This window comes from Antrostomus carolinensis, unplaced genomic scaffold, assembly GCF_000700745.2.
Source record: "Antrostomus carolinensis isolate BGI_N321 unplaced genomic scaffold, ASM70074v2 scaffold9100, whole genome shotgun sequence".
NCBI classification, from domain to species: domain Eukaryota; kingdom Metazoa; phylum Chordata; class Aves; order Caprimulgiformes; family Caprimulgidae; genus Antrostomus; species Antrostomus carolinensis.
This window is the reverse complement of record NW_010289038.1, coordinates 17,490-36,798: the sequence shown is the minus strand read 5'-3', so window position 1 is coordinate 36,798 and position 19,309 is coordinate 17,490. Positions and strand designations below refer to the sequence as shown.

Genomic DNA, 19,309 nt, shown 5'->3' with positions numbered 1-19,309 from the left:
CAGATAAGGGGACTCAGTGTACCAGTGGCTGACACAGCTTTGGTCAGTGTGATGGGCCTAATGTGAGAGGGCAGTTTTGGTGTGCAGGTCTCAGAAAGGTGTCAGTAGTACAGTTCATCATGTAATTTGGCTTCCTGTATCTTATGGAGCAGAAATTGAACCCTGTGTGGATGCCACCCCTTAACAGCTGCAGGGAGAGACTGATTTGGACTGGTCTGTAGAATTCATGTTCTAACAAGAACCCAGTGGACAAGGCTCTCGTATGCTGGGACTGGAGCCTGTGTGCACAGAAAGTCTGTCAGTGGTGCTTGCTGTGAGATATATGGCTGTCTTGAATGTTTGGGAAACCATGAATCTGATTATATGTGTTTTCTGAGGATAAGTTTTGTTCTCCTCCATTAGTTAACATAGAAAAGTGTAAAAGCGGGGCTGATGGTCCGAGACTGACATAAAAAATAAGTTTAATGAAGAGACTACTCTCCAAAACTAAACTTCATCTTCTCCTTAGATCAACTGTGTCGGTTCCTGCACCTTTGGACTTAATCTGCCACATCAGTATCTAAGCAGTTAAATGAACACACTTTTAGTGTAATGGTTATTGTTCTTGTTGGGATACTAGGACTTGTGTGTCTAGCATGTCTGTTAGTATCCAGACATCAAGCATGATTTTCCTTAGGATGTATTTTTATATATTAAAAAAAATCTAGTGTATTTTGCCCTGGTGTATGTTAAAATGTAGGCCTGAGTTTATTTTAATGATTCCTGAGGTTGCCCCTACAGGATTGGCTGGTTTTGACTTTTAAAAAGCAGAGGTTGGAAATTTTTTGTTGTTTGTTTTAGATTGCTTTCAAAACAGAACCGTCTCACTATGACCCGAAATGCTGTATGGGCTCTATCCAACCTCTGCAGAGGGAAGAATCCTCCTCCAGATTTTGCCAAGGTAAGAAATGTTTGAAAGGAGATTTGTTGTGAGGTGGTGGTAGCCAAATAAGCAATAAGAGTGGTGGAACTTAAAACTAAGTATCAGAAGTATTTCAGAACTTCTCTGAAGCAAATGAGCTTCTTACAGATGAAGTTTTTGAATGTATTTAGTCCTTTGACAGACATTCGTAACCACTGTTTTAATATAGCTGCCTTTGTTCCTGTTCCTGTACTGGAGGTGACCATCCTACAGCAGAACAGAACTGTGCATCTTGGCTGCTGTAGCACAAAGTATGGCACATCTTAGCGGACAAGTCGGAGGTTAAGTTACCAGACATTGTACTGTAGAGGCTGAAGAATTTTTACAGTGCTTTTCTGCTGCCATGCTCCTCTCTACTTGTGTAGCTACAGCCCTGCACAGAAGTGCCACCTAGGTCTGAAATTTTCTGCATTTTGAACCTTGAGATACCAGTGCCTAGTCCTGTAATGTCACATAGAAAGATTAACTGACGTGTTAACAGATTTTCTGACCCTTTTAATTGCACAATGTATGTATCTCCTCTTGATGTCCTACAGGTTTCACCTTGTCTTAGTGTGCTTTCCTGGCTACTCTTTGTCAACGATACAGATGTATTAGCTGATGCCTGCTGGGCTTTGTCCTATTTGTCTGATGGCCCCAATGATAAAATCCAGGCTGTGATTGATGCAGGAGTCTGCAGAAGGCTTGTGGAATTGCTGATGTAAGAAATTTGTTCTGAGCAAATGTACTGTCCACTCTTTTCCCTAAAATCAAGGTTCGAGGATTAGGAAGTTCTGAAATGTAGTAATTTCCAAAAAGCAAGTAGAGTTTTAATTTTACCTGTCTGTCTTCAGTCTTCTCTAATTGTCATGAGTAACGGAAACAATGGAACTTTTCTTGTACTGGTTTGGCTATTTCTATAGAGATTTTTTCCTGTACCTAATAACTGCATTTTTGTAAAATCCATAATATATACTGGAATTTTCCCTGTGCCATTGAAGTCTGTTATAATCGCCTACCAATGAAATGGCTGAAGGATATCAAAGATAGAAATACAGGCATAGTACAAGGTACTAGACCTGACAGTAGCAGGGACATGAAATGTAAATAATTTCCTAAACCTTTACTGTAGAAGAGTATATGCACAGTTTGGTCAGTAACGTGCAGCTGTGGGAGTTGAGGTCAGGGAAACTGGCCTTGTTCAGAGCCATTCCTTCGGGTCTAAGGGAAGGACCTGGAGCATTCACTTACCTAAGAACAAGAAATGATGGTTTTCAGTGATGTAAGTAGAAAATACTATTGAGGCTTTTAAGATTAAAGCAAATCTGGTGCTGAATTAATGAATAGAATGTGTTACCTAAGGTACCTTTTTATAAAGAAGTGTTTTCATTTAAGAAAAAAATTCCTTACTTCACCCTTCCTCTTCCAGTCCTGATTTAACAGTGATGATGGGGGAATGCATATGATGACAGAAGATGATCAAACAGCTGTGTGGGTTAAACACACAGCTTCTGTCCATGTTCCTCTGTCTCATTCTCTGCCTTTGTGTGTGCTACATTAAGTGTGTTTCATAGTTAAAGCTGATTACTTTTTCCCTCCCAAGGATGCCTATAGCATGAAGTACTTGTGTTCTTTTAATCCCGTATTTTATTTTTATGGTGCTGAATGGTATCTAAAGGCCTAAATATTTAGAAACCCTTACTTTAGAAACACTTACTACTTTTTAAAATCAAAAAGTGTTTTGATTCAGATAGTGAGAGTTAAGTCAGGTTTGTTTTCCCCTGGCTGATGGATGTTTCTTCCTTGAGGATGTTAAGATGGAGATGCTTCAGGATGGTTAACACTTGGATCTTCCCTTGGTAATTTCAGGCACAATGACTACAAAGTTGTATCTCCTGCCTTACGAGCTGTTGGGAACATCGTCACAGGAGATGATATCCAGACCCAGGTATGGATTCCCTTTTTCTTGTGCACCTTTCTTCTTCCTTTTGAAGTTTGAAAGTGAAGGACTGATGACACTAGTTGCCTCAAAAACATGAGGTGGTTTTCATAGTTTTTCTGTTCAGTCCTGAACTGCTGGTGATTCTTATATAGCTGTGTCTGGGATTTGTATATAGCCGTGCAATACTCTTCAAGGTTTTTTTGTTTTCTGGTTTGTTTAAAGCAAGTCTGCCTCTTAGGCTGAATTTTATGTTGAATGATGGGCTGTAAAAGGCCTGTCACATTTGATGCTGTTGACAGTCTATGATGAATATACCAAATATGAGTGTGGATGGTATGTAGCTGTGACTGGACACACGTTTGGAGGAGCATCTGTAGGAGGTAGCGACTCTTACCACTATATTGGATTTAAACTGGGAGCCAGGAAACCTGATGCTTCAGAGGCACTAGGTTGTCATTCTGGTCCTTGGTAGATTTTGCAAGAGACAGCAGGTCCCACCAGTTTTTAAAATCTGTGGGAGCAGAGAGTCCATTCCTTGCATACACATCTTGCCTGTGATCCACTGTCTGGTAGCATTCTCTTTATGGACTTCTGCTGTTGTACCTTATGCTAAAATTTTTTCTCCACTTCTTTGCGTGTTCTGACCCCCTTTTGTGAGGCTCAGTCGGTAATATAAGGAAGAAAAGTACAGAGTAGGCTGGTGTTCTTGAAACTTTATGGACTCGACCTCCATCTCTAGTTGACAAACTAAAAAGCATACCTGTGTGCTGCAGAGCTGTCTGACAAATGCACAACCAAATTGGTTTGAAGTGACAGGCTCAAAGAGGCTTGCTGTGTTGGGCTGTTGGATCTACTAAAACTGATGGCAGAAATGGGACCAAGAAGTAGCAGCTGTGAATGGGGAGGTGTGTGCAGTGGAGACGTGGAATGGACGTCCAGGAGGCAGTGGTAGCCATTAAGAGGTGTGAGATGATGTGAAGAGTTTGAAGAAAGATGTTTTCAGTGAGGTGTAGATGCATAAAGCTTATGTTAAATTACTCCTTCCATGTAAATTATGCCAAAGTTAAAATCAAGTTCCTAATCTTGAGGCTTCTTTCAATGCGTTTTTTTTTTTTTGTTTGTATAAATATATCCTTTGGAATTATGTAGTTCTGTGACAATGAGATCAGAGGTAAAGATGAGTTAGCAGCAGCAGGACACTTTGAATATTTTATCACTAGAGGTTAACAGGATTTTTTGATAGCTACAATATTTTTTCTGTAGCTGAATTGCATGGACATTCTTGTATTTTTTGCAGATCAGTCATAAGAGTGCTTGAGGTGCATTTTGTGATTTCATAGTTTCATTAAAAATGAAACCACAAAGGATCACTAAATCACATGTAATGCAGGTTATTAAATACTGCATAAATATTAGACTTGAATTCAAGAAAATGTTTGAACTTTTTTGTTGCACTCGTAAATATGGAGCATACCATAAGCTTTCCTAAATTTCTAGAGAACTGTTTTAAGTAGAATAGCTTGATAGTCCTGCCTGCGGATTGTAGTGTATGTTAGAGGGATACAGAATGTCTATAAAAATCCTTAGTTAGAAGGAAAAGCCCAGCTTTGACAGTTGATACATTTCTGGATATGTGAGCCACATACAAAACAGTTGCCTGAAAACTTCTCTGTACAACCTCAGAGCACAAACCTGCTTTTACTTTAATCTCAGTTCCAGCTATTCTTGATAGTTTTTGTTCTGTTTATGTTTGATTTGTTTTACTTTTTGGGATCATCTGATGATATATGCTTTTTAGGTTTTAAATACTTTGTATTCCTTTCTTGTGATTCTTTATCCTAAATTTCCTCTAACTAGTGGTTTGTGGTTTTTATTTTTCTTTCATTTGTATTCAGGTAATTCTGAATTGTTCAGCCCTACAGAGTTTACTGCACTTGCTAAGCAGCCCAAAAGAATCTATCAAAAAGGAAGCATGCTGGACAATATCTAATATAACAGCTGGAAACAGAGCCCAGATCCAGGTAACCTTTTCAGCTATGATCAGTAATCTTTGTTTTGCAGGCTAGAAGAAACACATCAAGCAGTACACTGTTTTTTGTTTATAAAGTGCATATTTGTATGTATACAGAGTCACAGATACATCATTATATATAAGTAGAAGTGCATTATAGGCTCTGTGCATAATTAGAATATTTCAATTGCCCAGTCATCTCTCAAATTCAAATTATTTAATTTTATCATAATCTACAGATTATAAGAGGGAGGAGATGTTAGAGAATGATGAAATTAGGCTAAGCTCAAGAAAACCTTATTTTAAATAATTTGTTTCACCCCTTTGACAATCACTAAGATATAAAACTTCTCAAGTACAAAAACAGTAAGCTACAAACTTTGGGAATCAAATAACTCTTTATGTTTTTTGCTTTCACAACCAGGTACAGACACCTACATGGTGAAATACTTTATTCCTGTTTGTATTTTCTTATAATTCCTGATGCAGGCACTTGTGCTTAGCCGAATCTAAAATTGCTGTTTATTAAACTGAACAATAATGGAGGATATCTAACACGCTGCACTGGGATTCATCCTTTCTGATTATACCAAATTTTGCAGTCCCTTCATGTTAAGTGGTAGCACACAAAAGCAAATTAAAGCCTCACTCCCTTACATTAATCTTTACAATTAGGCCTCCAAAAGAGAACATCTTTGTTCTGTGTCTGGACTTAGTGTTAGCCATCAGGAAGAGTTCCCAGGACTTGTCTCTAGATGGTATGAATGAGAGATTGACCATCTCTTGCCCGGAGAAAACTTTTTCTTTGGCTAGAAGAAACTGCTGAATATATTTTGTTTTCCCTGGATAAAGAGTTTTTTCAGAACAGATCTACTAGGGGAATTTTTTGCTTAGCTTTCAAGGACAATGCCTCCTTCCTTCTTTTTTTCAGAAATTATGGAAAAACAGATTGCAGTGAAACCAGGCTTTATCTGATAAATATACAAGGTTCCTATTAAGGCATTTGAATGGAAGTCTTCTCATGTAAATCAGGTTTAATTCTTCTGAATTATGTTTCTCAATGCTCTTCTCCCTCACTGGATACAGCGAGTAATTTCAGAGTTTGCAGAGGAAGCCTGGAGTCCAGTTGGACATACCTGTTCTTTGAGGAACAGAAATAAATAGAAATGTTAGACATTAGAAATATTTGTCTCACTTATTAGTAACTAGGCAGAAACAATGCACATTTGCACAGAAAGTAAACCAAGTCCCATAATACGTTGGCCAAAGTGGCCAAGGAATACTACTGTCCCCCATGTCCTTTTCCTTAGAAGGCAGCCTGACACTTGCTAGTTATATATCTGATGGTTCTGGATTATTCATTCTATATGAATATTAGAATTAATATTATGAATATTAAAAATTAGCATGAAGTGGTTAACCCTCTTCACCCAAGGGTTGAATTACTTCTCTTTACAGAAGACTCGCAGGAGATTATAAAAAAGCTGCATGTTTTTCCTGAGGAAAAAGTGTGTTACATCCTTTGCAGATGGCACTTGCAGTCTTTTGGTTATATATTCTCCCTTACAAAGAACTGCTGCCATCAGCTGCTGAAGGGACAGCGTAAAGCCTTACTACTTTGAATGAGGTCTTCATCTCAGAAAGCTTAGCAAATGAAGTTAATACTTTTGTGGAAGATAACTCAGTCTCTGCTAAGCTTCCTGAAATTAGGAGTGAAAGCTCATCTGACTTCAGAGATGCTTGTGTTAGGAAATGAGTAGGCAAGAAAACAAAACTTAGGAAGGTGAAAAGCTGTGTAGATCCTTCTTGTCTGATGTGAGGATGTGACAAAGCTGGAAGTGGAACTGTGAGCAAAGAAACCTCCTACATTTGTATTTACTCTGGCTTTCTCAGTCAAGATTTTACTTTACCACTGAAGATCATGATTTTTTGTCAGAGAGAGAGAATGACATGGTTACTTAATCTAACCTTGGTAGAGCTCCAAGAATTTTGATTCTGCCTTTGTTGTGGCTTTGTGTTAATCTGTGGATTAGCTGAATTTCTAACAAACAGTGCTGTGTAACATCAGCAACTGTACCACTGTTTTTTCCTGCATCAGCAATTGTAATTGCTGTGCAATTAGCAATGCAGAGAAGGTAGTTTCTGCTGCTTGCACTAAGGTTAAAATGGTTTTGGCTTTGCTTTTCTTGCTGTGAAGAATCTTTGGCTGTTTTATCCATGCTGCTACCACCTTAGAATTAGGGAGGCTCAGTGTTTTTTCTCTAGAAGGCCATTTCTGCTTTTCCTGGGAAGTCTTAAGAGTATTTTCTGGGAAACAGTCCAGCCCAATACATTTTCTTAGTTTTGTGTTTTTTCCTAAGTCTATCAAAGTTGCTTCAAGATTCACAATCATATAGGAATGTTTTAGACTTAAGAGAAAGAAGAGCTTGAGAAAATCAGATATCCATGCAAGTCATTCCATAAAGAGAGAAAGATTGGAAGTGGCAATAGAAAGCAAAGGTTTTTTTAGAGCATTTTTTCAAAACTTCATGATCTCTATTTTCATATTCTTGACCTACTGAAGATACAGTTGTGAAGAGTCATAGAGGTAACTTAAATTCTAGTGCACTAGAATCAATTTAAGTAGTGTATTAACTTCTGTGACTTCTACATAAGTACTCACTGTACCATGTTGTCCTGTTCAAGTGAAGGAGTAAGTGCCTGTCCTTGTTTGTGCAGTATTCTTACACCTGGTATCCACTACTCAGACATGTAGAAGTAAGGCTTGTGGTGGAGGGTCTTAACTCAAACCTTGGAAATCCTCTTTCTTCTAAACTGTTGTCATGTTTTTGTTTGAAAACAAGTAAGGATAAAATAATCTCTACTTTGTTAAAACAGAATTTGTTTAATCTAGCTAAACAAAATCATTAGGTACATCTATGCATGTGTGCATTTAGTAGGTTTAAAAAGTTTTGAGGTGTCTTATCACCAGCTTAGATCAGCTCCCTTTCTGCTGAGAACAGATTAGAATTGCTTTTGTGACTTGGAAAGGTGAGGTGGGAAGGCAGGGAGAGGGAAAATAATGCTATGAGCCATTAATATTGCACCTTCATTTCTAGCAGGTGATTATTTAGAAGCACAAAAACCCCCTTAACTCTGCATAGAAAAATAATTGTGGTGTGGGTAGAAGCTTGCTTTCTCAGGATTCTTGCATCAGGAAGAAAGCATAGTGTCAAACAAATAACCAAAATACATGCAGATTTAAAAGAATCCAGCTTAAAGCAGCTGCTTTGGATATGCCACAGACAAGGTTGGAAGCATGTTGGTGCATTACTCAAGTCCAGGGAAAATACGTGAGAAGCAGTTTCTCAAAAGGGAAACCTATAGTTCTTTTAAAAATCCCTCAGGCCATGTTCAGAGAAATTGAGCTGCCTGTGAACTCCAGGCACTCATGTGCTATATAGTGAATCAGTGACTGCCCTAAGTGCATACCAAATTTAATCTATACTGGCAGTTATAATAATGAGATTAAAAAAAAATAGTGCTTCTGATTCTGAGCAGGAGATAACTCTCCTAGTAATTGTGACGTATTGCATGTTGTGTCCATCATGAGGCTTAGATTTTTGGAACTGCAGAAGGAGGCCTATTATAGGAAAGTTGTGAAGTAAAGGGTATTGGAGAATGTTTACAATCTGCTTGATTGAAGATCTCAAGGCCACTGTTTCTTGGAAGTAAAATTGGTAATTGCAGGTGTAATTGCAGTGATGATCTTGTGTTGAAAGGAAAGTCTCATCACAGATGTGTAACAAATTCCAGAAAGGTTCTAATCCTTTAGTTTCTTGTCTCATCCTAGAGAATGTCATGTGAGATGCAAGGTGTGATGAAACCTCCTTTCAGCTCCAGAGCTGATACATCTACTTTTCTCAGAAAACTCCTCCTCTGAGGTATTACTTCAAACAACTCCTACTCAATGTCAAAATAATTGTAAATATTTGAGCTGCAAAACACTTTAAAATAACTTGCAAAGTTGGAGAATGCTGTAGTGTTTCTTGAAGGTGGCCATATACTAAAATGGAGACTAAAGCCTAGTCTGTTTTCAGAGGACAGAGGGTAATTCCTGTCTCGAAAGAATATCTAAGTTCATGGATGAACCTATTTCATCTGTGAGTTGAGGCATTTTTTTCTTTCTCTAACTTAATTTCACATTATGATGAATTAAAACATTACTTCTTGAGAACTAGTCTTCCTTACAGGAGGAATTCTAAAATAATAGATGCAGCTTTAAACTAAAACAATTAATTTTCCTCTCTCCTCAGTCCCTTCAGATTGCTCGACAGTTCCTACTAGAGGTCAAACACTGTAGCCAGATCTATTCCAGTCTCTGTGGTACTAATTGGATTTTGAACATGCACAATCTTTAGCCAGAAATCAGACAAGAATAATTTCAGCACACAGTAATTTTTTTCCTGAAAGTTATATGTCTGACTGGCATAGTAAACTGCATGATTGCAAGTTACCAGCTGATCTAACTAATGGGTTGTTGCTCCAGAGCAGTTGGGATGTTAGAATACTGTCGAAACTTTGGGTAGTGCACAAGGCATAATTTAGCCATCCCTTCTGCACAGCAAGAAGAAAAGGAAGTATTTCAGTAAATCTAATAGATTATTTAACCTAACCAATATTAACAGACAGAGCTATATTTAGTGTTGTTTAAGATTGCGTTGGGTTACACTCCCTCCATCCACCCGCTCTAAAGTATAGAAATACCAAGTTAGAGGGAAGGACTTCTATATTCATTTCCACTTCCATACTGCCTGCAATGCTGTTTGGTAGCACACTCCAAAGGCTTTCACTGCCATTTCTAAAAGATAAGACAGCAGCGTACAGCCATTAGATTTGCTCTCAAACACAATCCTGTGAACTGTTTCTTGTGTTAAGGCAATATAAGTTAATGTGCATGAAATGTGTCAGAGTAAGTGCTCAACTTTCTTTTGTAGCTAATATTAAAGCACAGGAGGTCTGGGTTTTTTTTCCCCACCAAAGGTAGAAGTGAAAGCCTTTCAGAGTGTGTTATCAACAGTGCCTAGGCGACAGAAAAGTGTGGTGGAATACAGCAGTCTTTCCCCTCTTTATTTCTCTGCTTTTAAGGTTTGGGTTGGATGTGTGTATCCTGATGCAGTCGTGATTGTCACTAAGTATAGTTTTTGTTTGTTAATTTCCCAGTTTGTATACAGCTTTGCTGTACTTCAGTGGATAGCTTCCCCAGTCAGGGAGAAGGGGAACTACATCTTCCTGGGAGTCAGAAGGAGAACTGCACAACTGAAGCTAAATCCTGACTGTCGACCCTTCTGAAGGGTATGAAAGGCTATCACATACCTCAGAAAATGTTCTGTGTGTAACTTCGCAACCTGTTGAAAAGCTATGAAAGGCAATACATCAGACACAATCTTCCATATCTGACAGTGAAGACATCATAGGAGTTCTCTCCTGTTGACAGGTTAAGAAACTTATCGCTTATTTTCTAATATACCTTAAATTCTCACAAGAACATCTGGAAACCCGAGTATGGTTAGGCATGGTAGCCACAGGATCTGTGCTGTATTTTTTCATCCTTTAGGGTTTCCTATCCTTACTGAAATGTGACATGGGCAAGTGTAGCAAATGATACATTGCCTGTCAGCTTTAAAAACTCTTGAATGAAATAAATTTTTACAAATTAGTGGTAATAAATGGAGTTAAATCCAGCTGGAGGCCAGTCACAAGTGGCTCAGTGTTGGGGCCAGTCCTGTTTAACATCTTTATTAATGATCTGGATGAAGGGATTGAGTGTATCCTCAGTAAATTTGCAGATGGCACCAAGCTCAGTGGAAGTGTTGATCTGCTTGAGGGTAGGAAAGCTCTGCAGAGGGACCTGGACAGACTGGATCAGTGGGTGGCAACCAACTGTATGAGGTTCAACAAGGCCAAGTGCCAGGTCCTGCACTTGGTCACAACAACCCCATGCAATGCTACAGGCTTGGGAGGAGTGGTTGGAAAGCTGTCAGGTGGAAAAGGACCTGGGGGAGTTAGTTGAAACCGGCTGTTCAGCAGCGTGTCATGTTCTGTGAACATGAGTCAGCAGTGTGCAGAAGTGGCCAAGAAGGCCAATGGCATCCTGGCTTGTATCAGAAACAGTGTGGCCAGCAGGACCAGGGAAATAATCTTTCCCCTGTGCTCAGCTTTGGTGAGGCTGCACCTTGAATGCTGTGTCCAGTTTTGGGCCCCTCATTACAAGAAGGACATTGAGGTGCTGGAGCGTGTCCAGAGAAGGGCAACGAAGCTGGTGAGGGGGCTGGAGAACAAGCCTCAGGAGGAGTGGCTGAGGGAACTGGGGTTGTTGAGCCTGGAGAAAAGGAGGCTGAGGGGAGACCTTATCGCTCTCTACTACTACCTGAAAGGAGGGTGTAGTGAGGCAGGTGTGTGTCTTTTCTCCCAGGTAACAAGTGATAGAACAAGAAGCCATGGCCTTAAGTTCCCCCAGGGGAGGTACAGGTTGGATGTCAGGAAATAATTCTTCACTGAAAGGGTTCTCAGGCACTGGAACGGGCTGCCTAGGGAGGTGGTTGAGTCACCATCCCTGGAGGTATTTAAAAAACAGCTAGATGAGGTTCTCTGAGATACGGTTTAGTAGTGGACAGGTACGGTTGGACTTGATGATCTCGGAGATCTTTTCCAACTGGGTGATTCTATGATTCTATGAGATTGGGGTAGAGCTACAAGCTAAGGAATTGTCAGAGACTGTTCTCCAAAAGGACCACAGTAACTCTGGGGATGTAGAAAAGGAATGATGCAATTCACAAAGAGTTGTGGTTTACATGGACAAACTGTGTATCAAATTACTTAAATGTAAAGTGTGTTTGGTTTATGCCATAGTTTGCACAAGTGGTATAAAATCTTCTCATGCTTGTGGTGTCAGGACTTCAAAAAGTGTCTCAGGAGCAAAATATGCCATTGCTTTACAAGGTCATATTTTTTGAGGACCAGCAAAAGTAAAAGATAAATAATTTTCAGGTTTAAGTTTGTGTTTAAGTATGGAGTCTGTTTTCAGGCTTCTATGTGTGGTGAATCCCATACATGTTACCACATTGAGCACAGCAGAGCTAGAATACCTTTAATTCCTTTATTCTGCCTGAAAACCTCAGCAGCCAGCAGTGTATATTGCTTTTTTTTGTTGTTGTTGTTGGACGGACCCTAAAAGGTGGAGACACCTCAACAAGGTGATGTTCATTACAGTGCAGGTTCTTCCTGACAGCAGTAGCAACCTTGTGTAAACTGGCTAGAAGTTTGCTTTATACGCAATTTTGAGTATATAGGCTTAGGGGTGTGTGTCAACAACATAAAAGTCGGTTAGAACTGAGATCTGAAGTGCTTCCTTCCTGACTCTCAGGTGGCAGTGGTTTTGTACTCATGCTGTCATGTTAAGTGGCTTTGGCTTAACAAATATTTGCTATGTTACTTAAAAAGCAGTTGTAAATTGAATCAATAAACAAGGTAACTGGAACACAAGTAACTGAGAAGCCGCCAGGAACTGACATTTCCAGCTGGGAGGAGGAGATCATAGCAGTAGGGCTATAGTCACAGCTGCCAATTAGGGTGGTGACTGTAATCTTGATTTGTTAAAGGTAATGAGAGAGCTTGCAGGAGCAGGAAAACAGTAATGCTCTAAGACTTGGTTACTTTCACATTTATGTGATGAATCATATGTAGACACATGATGTCAACACTTGCTTACTAAATGTATATGTGTATTTTTACATACCATAAAGTGATTTATTTGTGGGAAGCCAAAGGAGGAGAAGCAAATTTGCTTGGTATTGACCAGCTCAAAATACTAATTTGATATACTACTGCTGCAGATCTCCTCCCTAACAGTGACTACATTGCATTTAGATTCAACATGCATGCAAACATAATAATACTCTGAAAATTCACTTTTATCTAGCATCATTCTTTAAAAATTAAATACTACAAAGTGAAGAAGCTTGATTAAAATAAATAAGAAGGATAGAATGTTTCCAAGGGACAGGCAACCCTCTTGGATGACCACCACACAGGGATACCATCTATTTAAAAAAAAAAAAAAAAAAAGAAAAAAAAGTTGACACTTCAGAAGTGCAGGCCAGATTTGGTGAAGGATTAAGTGTTGCAGTTCAGTTCAATTTCAAATTAAATTTTAAAAATCAGATTTCAACTAAAATTCAGTCTCAGTTTTCTGAAAGACTTGTAGTTCGAAGTCAGGATGGAGTTCAGTTCCAACAAATGCAAATGGATGCAGTTGGGCAAAAATTTCAGTGTTAGTTTAATGTATTAAAGGATGGGCTCTGGATTACCTGATATGCAGAAAAGAGATTTCTAATATATTTTTAAGATACCACCTCAGTGCCTAGTAGTAACAGCCTTAAACCAATGTGGATACTCAAAATCATCAGCAAAGGGGTAAAAAAAAGACAAAAAGGGAATCCTTATTCTTGTTCTGATGTAAATTTTCAGTGTTGCTCTGTATGTAGATCCAGCTTCAGAGGATATGGTAGGAGTGAGTGGTAAGGAGGGGCCATAAAATGTCAGCTGAATTCTGTATGAGGAACAACTTCATAGACTACGAGACAAGAGAAGGGAGATGTGACAGAATGCTGTAGAAACACGAGTGGCATCTGAGAAGGTGAATGAGGAATGATTGATTGTTTTTGAGCAAGATCCTTGAAGGAAGAGGCATCAGAAATTATTAGATGCTGTGTTTAGGACAAGCAAGAACATATCCTCTCACCCAGGTGTAGTCAAACCAGAACTCATTGCTGCAACTGTGAATACTTAAAAAGGAGAAAAAGAAAAATAGACACGACTAGAGTTTACACTTTTCCTGTGCAGTTGGTGTTGATTGCAGTTGGAAGCAGGATGTTCCTATGTTTTGTTCTTGTATGCAAGCATAAGAGTAATTTGGATGGGAAAAATCCATAGAAAACAATACAGGTTTTGGAGTGTTTCTTTAAGTTTAGGTTACCCTGTTGGCCTGCTGTTACACTGTTTGAAAAATTCTGGTCACATTTAGAGGGCATAGATAAGTGCAAGCATTCCAGTGCATCATCAGCTCAGCAAGAATGTTTAAACATCTTTTACTTTATGGCAAGTATGAGGCAGATGCCCACTGTTTTCATGAATGGCCAAGGCACTTCATTTTTCACGGAAAGGTGGAACATTTGGACAGGTGACAAAGAATGAGATCTGCAGTAGTTTGTACATCAGTCCTTAGTTTGTAAGCTGATTTTTTAAATATCTTTTTTATTTCTTTCACATGTTTTTAAAGTTCTTGTTGAACTGAAACCTCTTAACTGTGTTCATCTTGTTGAAAGCTATGCTTAGCCTGAGCATTTTTATATGCAGAATGTTACTTTAGTCTTCAACACACTTCCACGTCGGGCACACAAGAGCATAGTAATGCTAAAAAAGGTCATTTGTATTAAGACTTTCTAAATCCTCAGAAGTTTTAGGTATCTCATTCTGACACAGTCCTTTAGGGTTTTGCTCTGCCTGAGGTTTGCTTTTCTTCAAGAAAAAAAAACCCAAACCCAAATTCTGTTTCAGTAGTTTACTATTTTATCACTTAGAAGGAGTTTAATTGAAGGGGAAACATGGTCTGTTTCACAGTAACTGTTGTTCCCCTGTAAAATCAAGAGTAACTGCTGTGGGCAAGGCTGCAAGACATGGAGTGTAAATAATAGATGCTGCTTGCACTTTCTCTGTGTTAATGCTTCCACCTTGTTGAGCTTAACTAACTGGATTTTTGAAATCTGGTGAAGATATTAAGGTTGAAGCAAACTATTTTCAGACCTAGCTAATGTTTTTGGGTTTTTTTTTTTAAATCTGAGCTCTGAGAGTTTCAACCGTCCACAGGCTGCTAGTTGAAAAACTTTATTGTACTACAGAGGGACAGTTAAGTACCTTTAACTGGGACTCATGCTAGGGTGAACTGGTGACAGCAATTATGTTGAATGTCCAGCAGCAGGAAACATAAAAAATGTAGTGACTGATAATCTGCTTCTCCCTGGAGTCTCTTTCAGTGAAGTGGCTTATGAGAAGCTGCAATTCATCGTGTTATTTTAACCTTTTCTGCTTGGGTAAAGATAGCCAACTTCACTGTAGAGCAGAACGTAAACAAGGTGGTCACAGCCTTTTATACAATAGAATAAGAAATAGAAATAAATGGAAATAGAAATAAGTAGAATTAGAAATAAGAGCACTCACCCAGAGATGCGAGATGTGGATTCAGTTCCTTCTGAAAAGGACATGCACGTTCTCTTGAATAGCAGTGTGGGCTCTCTGCCTCGCCTGCTGTCCATGCCTGGAACCTGGACCTCCTACTTGCCACCTAGTCCAGCTTGAGGTTTGCCAGCAGATTATGTCCACTGTAATCATCCACTCTCACTACCATATCTGGGGAAAATGTGAATCCCCCAACCCACGGGGCTGGTGCCCAGGCATGTGGGTCCTGTGACCTGCAGTCCCACTCCAGTTGAGGTGCTGAGACCCTCACTCAGCTTCACCCCAGTCCACACTATGGGTTGTGACCTTGCCCCAGTGGTTCATGCTGGGACCTTCATGTGCTCCAGTTGCCAGGGCTACTTCACCCACGGTCTGACACCAGTTGCTGGCCCTGAATTCACCCTTTCTGGACAGCCCGGGAACACACTCCCTAGTCCATGACCCCACCAGCTATTGATGCTGAGACCCTCACCCGCTCCAGTTGCTGGCCCCACAGACACAGGGGTTTCTCCTGAGGTCTGATGGAGCTCCTGGCCCAAATTCACTCACGCTGGTCTCAGTTGCTAGCATCTAATCTTTACAGCTGTCAGGTGGGCTGGAGATGAGGTTATGTGGTAAGATAGTTAGGAAAAGATTCGTTATAAAGTTTTGCACAGTCCTACTTGTCCCTGTCTTATCAGTTACACAGTCCAGCCTCTCTGCAAAGCTGTGCCTGTAGTTTCTTAATGGCCCATTAATTAGTGCCTGGAGACTTTCTCTCTTTGTGATTGTCTCTCTTATCCCTTGTCTATCAGGTTTGTGTCACCGTGTGTTTTATTTATTACTTTTCTGTTATTTATATCTCCTTGAGCTGCAAAGGTCCTTGATCTGATAACCCTAATGAAGCAGATGCTCTCGTGTTCCACATACCCATACAGTGTGTGTCTTTTGTGTATTTTTAAAAATTAAGTGGTTTTCCCAGTAAAATGTAAGGGGGGGAATGCATCCTGGTTTTTTAAGGTATTTTCTTTTGTCTTTTATCTTTCTTTTAAATAACTGGCTCCTGTTTATGACCTATTAACTTTCAGCATTCATGTTCAGAAATTTCATTTAAGGACTTTTTGCTAAATATTCTTTGTGAAATACAAATCTAATATAACATGGCATGATGGAAGTATAAGTGGTTTTCCTTGAGGGCCCCGGATTGCTGTACCAGCAGTGTAGATTCTGTGATAAAGGAGACTGTTCCTGAGACTGTTGATACAGTGGATACATGGTGTGGATTTACAACGTAGATGCAGTGTGGATGCCCAGACAAACAGGAAGGGTAAAAGAAATATCACACAGTTGTTTTTTTTCACTGGATAAGCACCCACACTGTGACCTGACTATAGCTTTTTGCTGTATGTCATCTGTTAGTTTTAGTCTGTGGAGCTGCTTGAGAGGATCTCTTTGGCTTCCTTTGAGTTTGCTTTTACCAGTTCTGTGATTACTTACATGTGTAAAAAGGTAGTTTAAAATGTAATCCTGAGCTCTTGCTTCTTTGGATGATCCTTATGAAAGCGTTTCAGATCCTCGTCATATGCCTGTAGCCAAACTGGTTTCATTTGTGTCCTATTGCAAAATACTCTTTCCAGGCAAAGTTACTAGAAACTTTGAGCTGCTGACTAGGTACTCATTTGACTGGTATCAGTTTGGTGAGCTGAGCAGTTACCTGTACCACTGAACCACCCATTGCTTTGTCTTTTCACTGGGAAAGGCTATATTGGTGTTTGCTTGTTTTGAGGAGTTCTTAAAATACATTCCCTTTGCTCTGTTGTCTCACCCAGTGGAAATGCAGTATGACACACAGGCTTATGAAGTTTTTTTTCTCTGTTTAGGGGATCTTAATGACTTAGTGGTTTGCAGACTTAATAGCTGAGTGGTTCACTACCTGGAAAAATAAGGGAAGTATGGTATTCTTTTGCTGTCAAAGTATGATTAAGTAACATATTAGATATGGCAGTCCCTTCAGTCTGAATGTGTTTTGAATTCTTTTGGGATAAGCACAGACCGTGGTCATAACTAGGGCTTTGAATGTAAAGCTGAAAACTGATTTTTTTGCCCCTTGATAAGTAACATTTCATTGTTAAACGTATTGTGCTAAGCATAGATATTAACTAGTTCAGGACAAGGAAATTGTTTCTAATTTTTATTATAACCCTGATGTGTCATTTCTTTTTGCAGACAGTCATAGATGCCCATATCTTTCCAGCTCTTATCAATATTTTGCAAACGGCTGAGTTTCGGACAAGGAAGGAAGCTGCTTGGGCAATCACAAATGCAACATCTGGAGGCTCTGCTGAACAGATCAAGTACGGAATAGTTCAAATCTTTGAATGCAATTGGGTGAATTAGTTTTTGTGCAAGAAATCAAACTAGTAACCTAGAAATGGTAAAAGCTTTCTATATGCTTCCAGTGTTTGTCTCCAGAGAGACCACATCTTTGTACTGAATTGTGAACAAGCCATTCACTCCTTTAGGGAGAAATCATCTAAGAATTTCAGCTACCATACTTATTTCATTAATTGAACCATTTCTCTTATGTGAAAAAACTAAATGCAACTTTTAAACTCCTTTCCTAGGGGTCATAGTAGAGTGTAACAAAGTGCATTAGCAGTCTGGAGAGGAATAGCTCAGCCTCTCAAAGGCATCGTGTACATTGTTTTTACTGTTTAACTTATACCAAATACATTATGCTTATATGCAATTTTGTATAAAATAATAAAATTATAAATATGTTAAATTCATATAGTTAATATTAATAGAAAATATTTGTACATTATAGTTATATAATTATAAATTTAAGTTGCAAAATTAAATTATTATTTCATATCTACATATGTAGAGAAAGAGACAGAGAAGGTATTTTAAAGTTATTTTTGTTGTTTCAGCAGAATTTATATTTTATCTAATTGTTTTGGTTCTTAGACCTTCACACTAAGTGTTTAAATGACTAGATCAGTTATAATTTACAGACAATTTACTGGGTTCCATGTGGTATTTTTCAGGTATTTAGTAGAACTGGGTTGCATCAAACCACTGTGTGACCTCCTTACGGTAATGGACTCAAAGATTGTACAAGTAGCACTGAACGGACTGGAGAACATCCTGCGGCTTGGCGAGCAGGAATCCAAACGCAGTGGCACTGGCATCAATCCTTACTGCGCCCTTATCGAAGAAGCATATGGTATGAGCAAAACAGCTGTGGAAGTCAGGGGCTAAAGCACTGATCACTGACCCGTTTCAGTTTCAGTAGACCAAATTCTATTAATTTTCTAATCACTCTTATCTGAAAATTAACTGTTCTTTGACAAGTCTCCGTATACCAATGTACTCCATCTTTTACGTTATATTTATCTGTATGTAGATTGGAGACTGTGTGCAGATAATCTTTTCTTAATTTCTTTAGACTCTGAGGGAGCCTTCTGGGTGTCATTCAGCCTCAGTACCTTCCCTTCACAGCAGATAAAAGTTCAGGTGCACTGTTCTGTCACTCAGGTTTCAAACCTTTCCCTTCCCTCTCTGCTGCCCTGTAGAATTAAGCAGCAGCACCTTCCTTGTTTGCCTTTGTTGTGCTGAGGTTCTGAGGGACTGCTGCTCTTAAGGTTAGTTTCCTTGTCAATTGGCAAGTACTTATTAAGAAAAATAAAAATGGGTTATGAAGAGCAGTAGAGAAGAGGGTAGTATCACTGAACATAGTTTCTTGAACTATGGTTCCCTTCAAGGTTACCCTGACTTACAGGGAAGAGTTATATCAGAACAGGTTTTTTTTCTTGTCTGGTTCTAAGTTTTAAATTCCCTTTTCATGTCAGTGTTGCAGAAATGTCCATAGAGTATCAGAGAATTGTTTTCTCTAGTCTTCATACATAGTAAAAGGAGCAGACAAGAAAGCTACTACAATTCCCTATATTAAAGATTTACTAGAGTGGCTAAGACTTGGATTTCATTATAGCATAGAATCATGGAATCATTAAGTTTAGAAAAGACCTCTAAGATCATCCAGTCCAACCATCAACCAACACCACCATGTCCACTGAACCATGTCCTTAAGTGCTGTGTCTACATGTTTTTTGCACACCTCCAGGGATGGTGACTCCACCACTTCCCTGGGCAGCCTCTT

At 39.2% G+C, this 19,309-nt stretch overlaps 1 protein-coding gene across 1 annotated transcript in view; it reads left to right on the top strand.

The window, feature by feature from the left end:
• The window catches only part of KPNA1 (karyopherin subunit alpha 1), a 44,841-nt gene that overhangs the window by 21,312 nt on the left and 4,220 nt on the right, over positions 1-19,309 (top strand). Inside the window, exons 7-12 of the mRNA XM_010168704.2 lie at positions 841-940; positions 1,498-1,661; positions 2,810-2,888; positions 4,778-4,903; positions 17,374-17,501; positions 18,198-18,376. Of these exons, the coding sequence (XP_010167006.1) occupies positions 841-940; positions 1,498-1,661; positions 2,810-2,888; positions 4,778-4,903; positions 17,374-17,501; positions 18,198-18,376 (776 nt within the window). The remainder of the gene's footprint in view (positions 1-840; positions 941-1,497; positions 1,662-2,809; positions 2,889-4,777; positions 4,904-17,373; positions 17,502-18,197; positions 18,377-19,309) is intronic.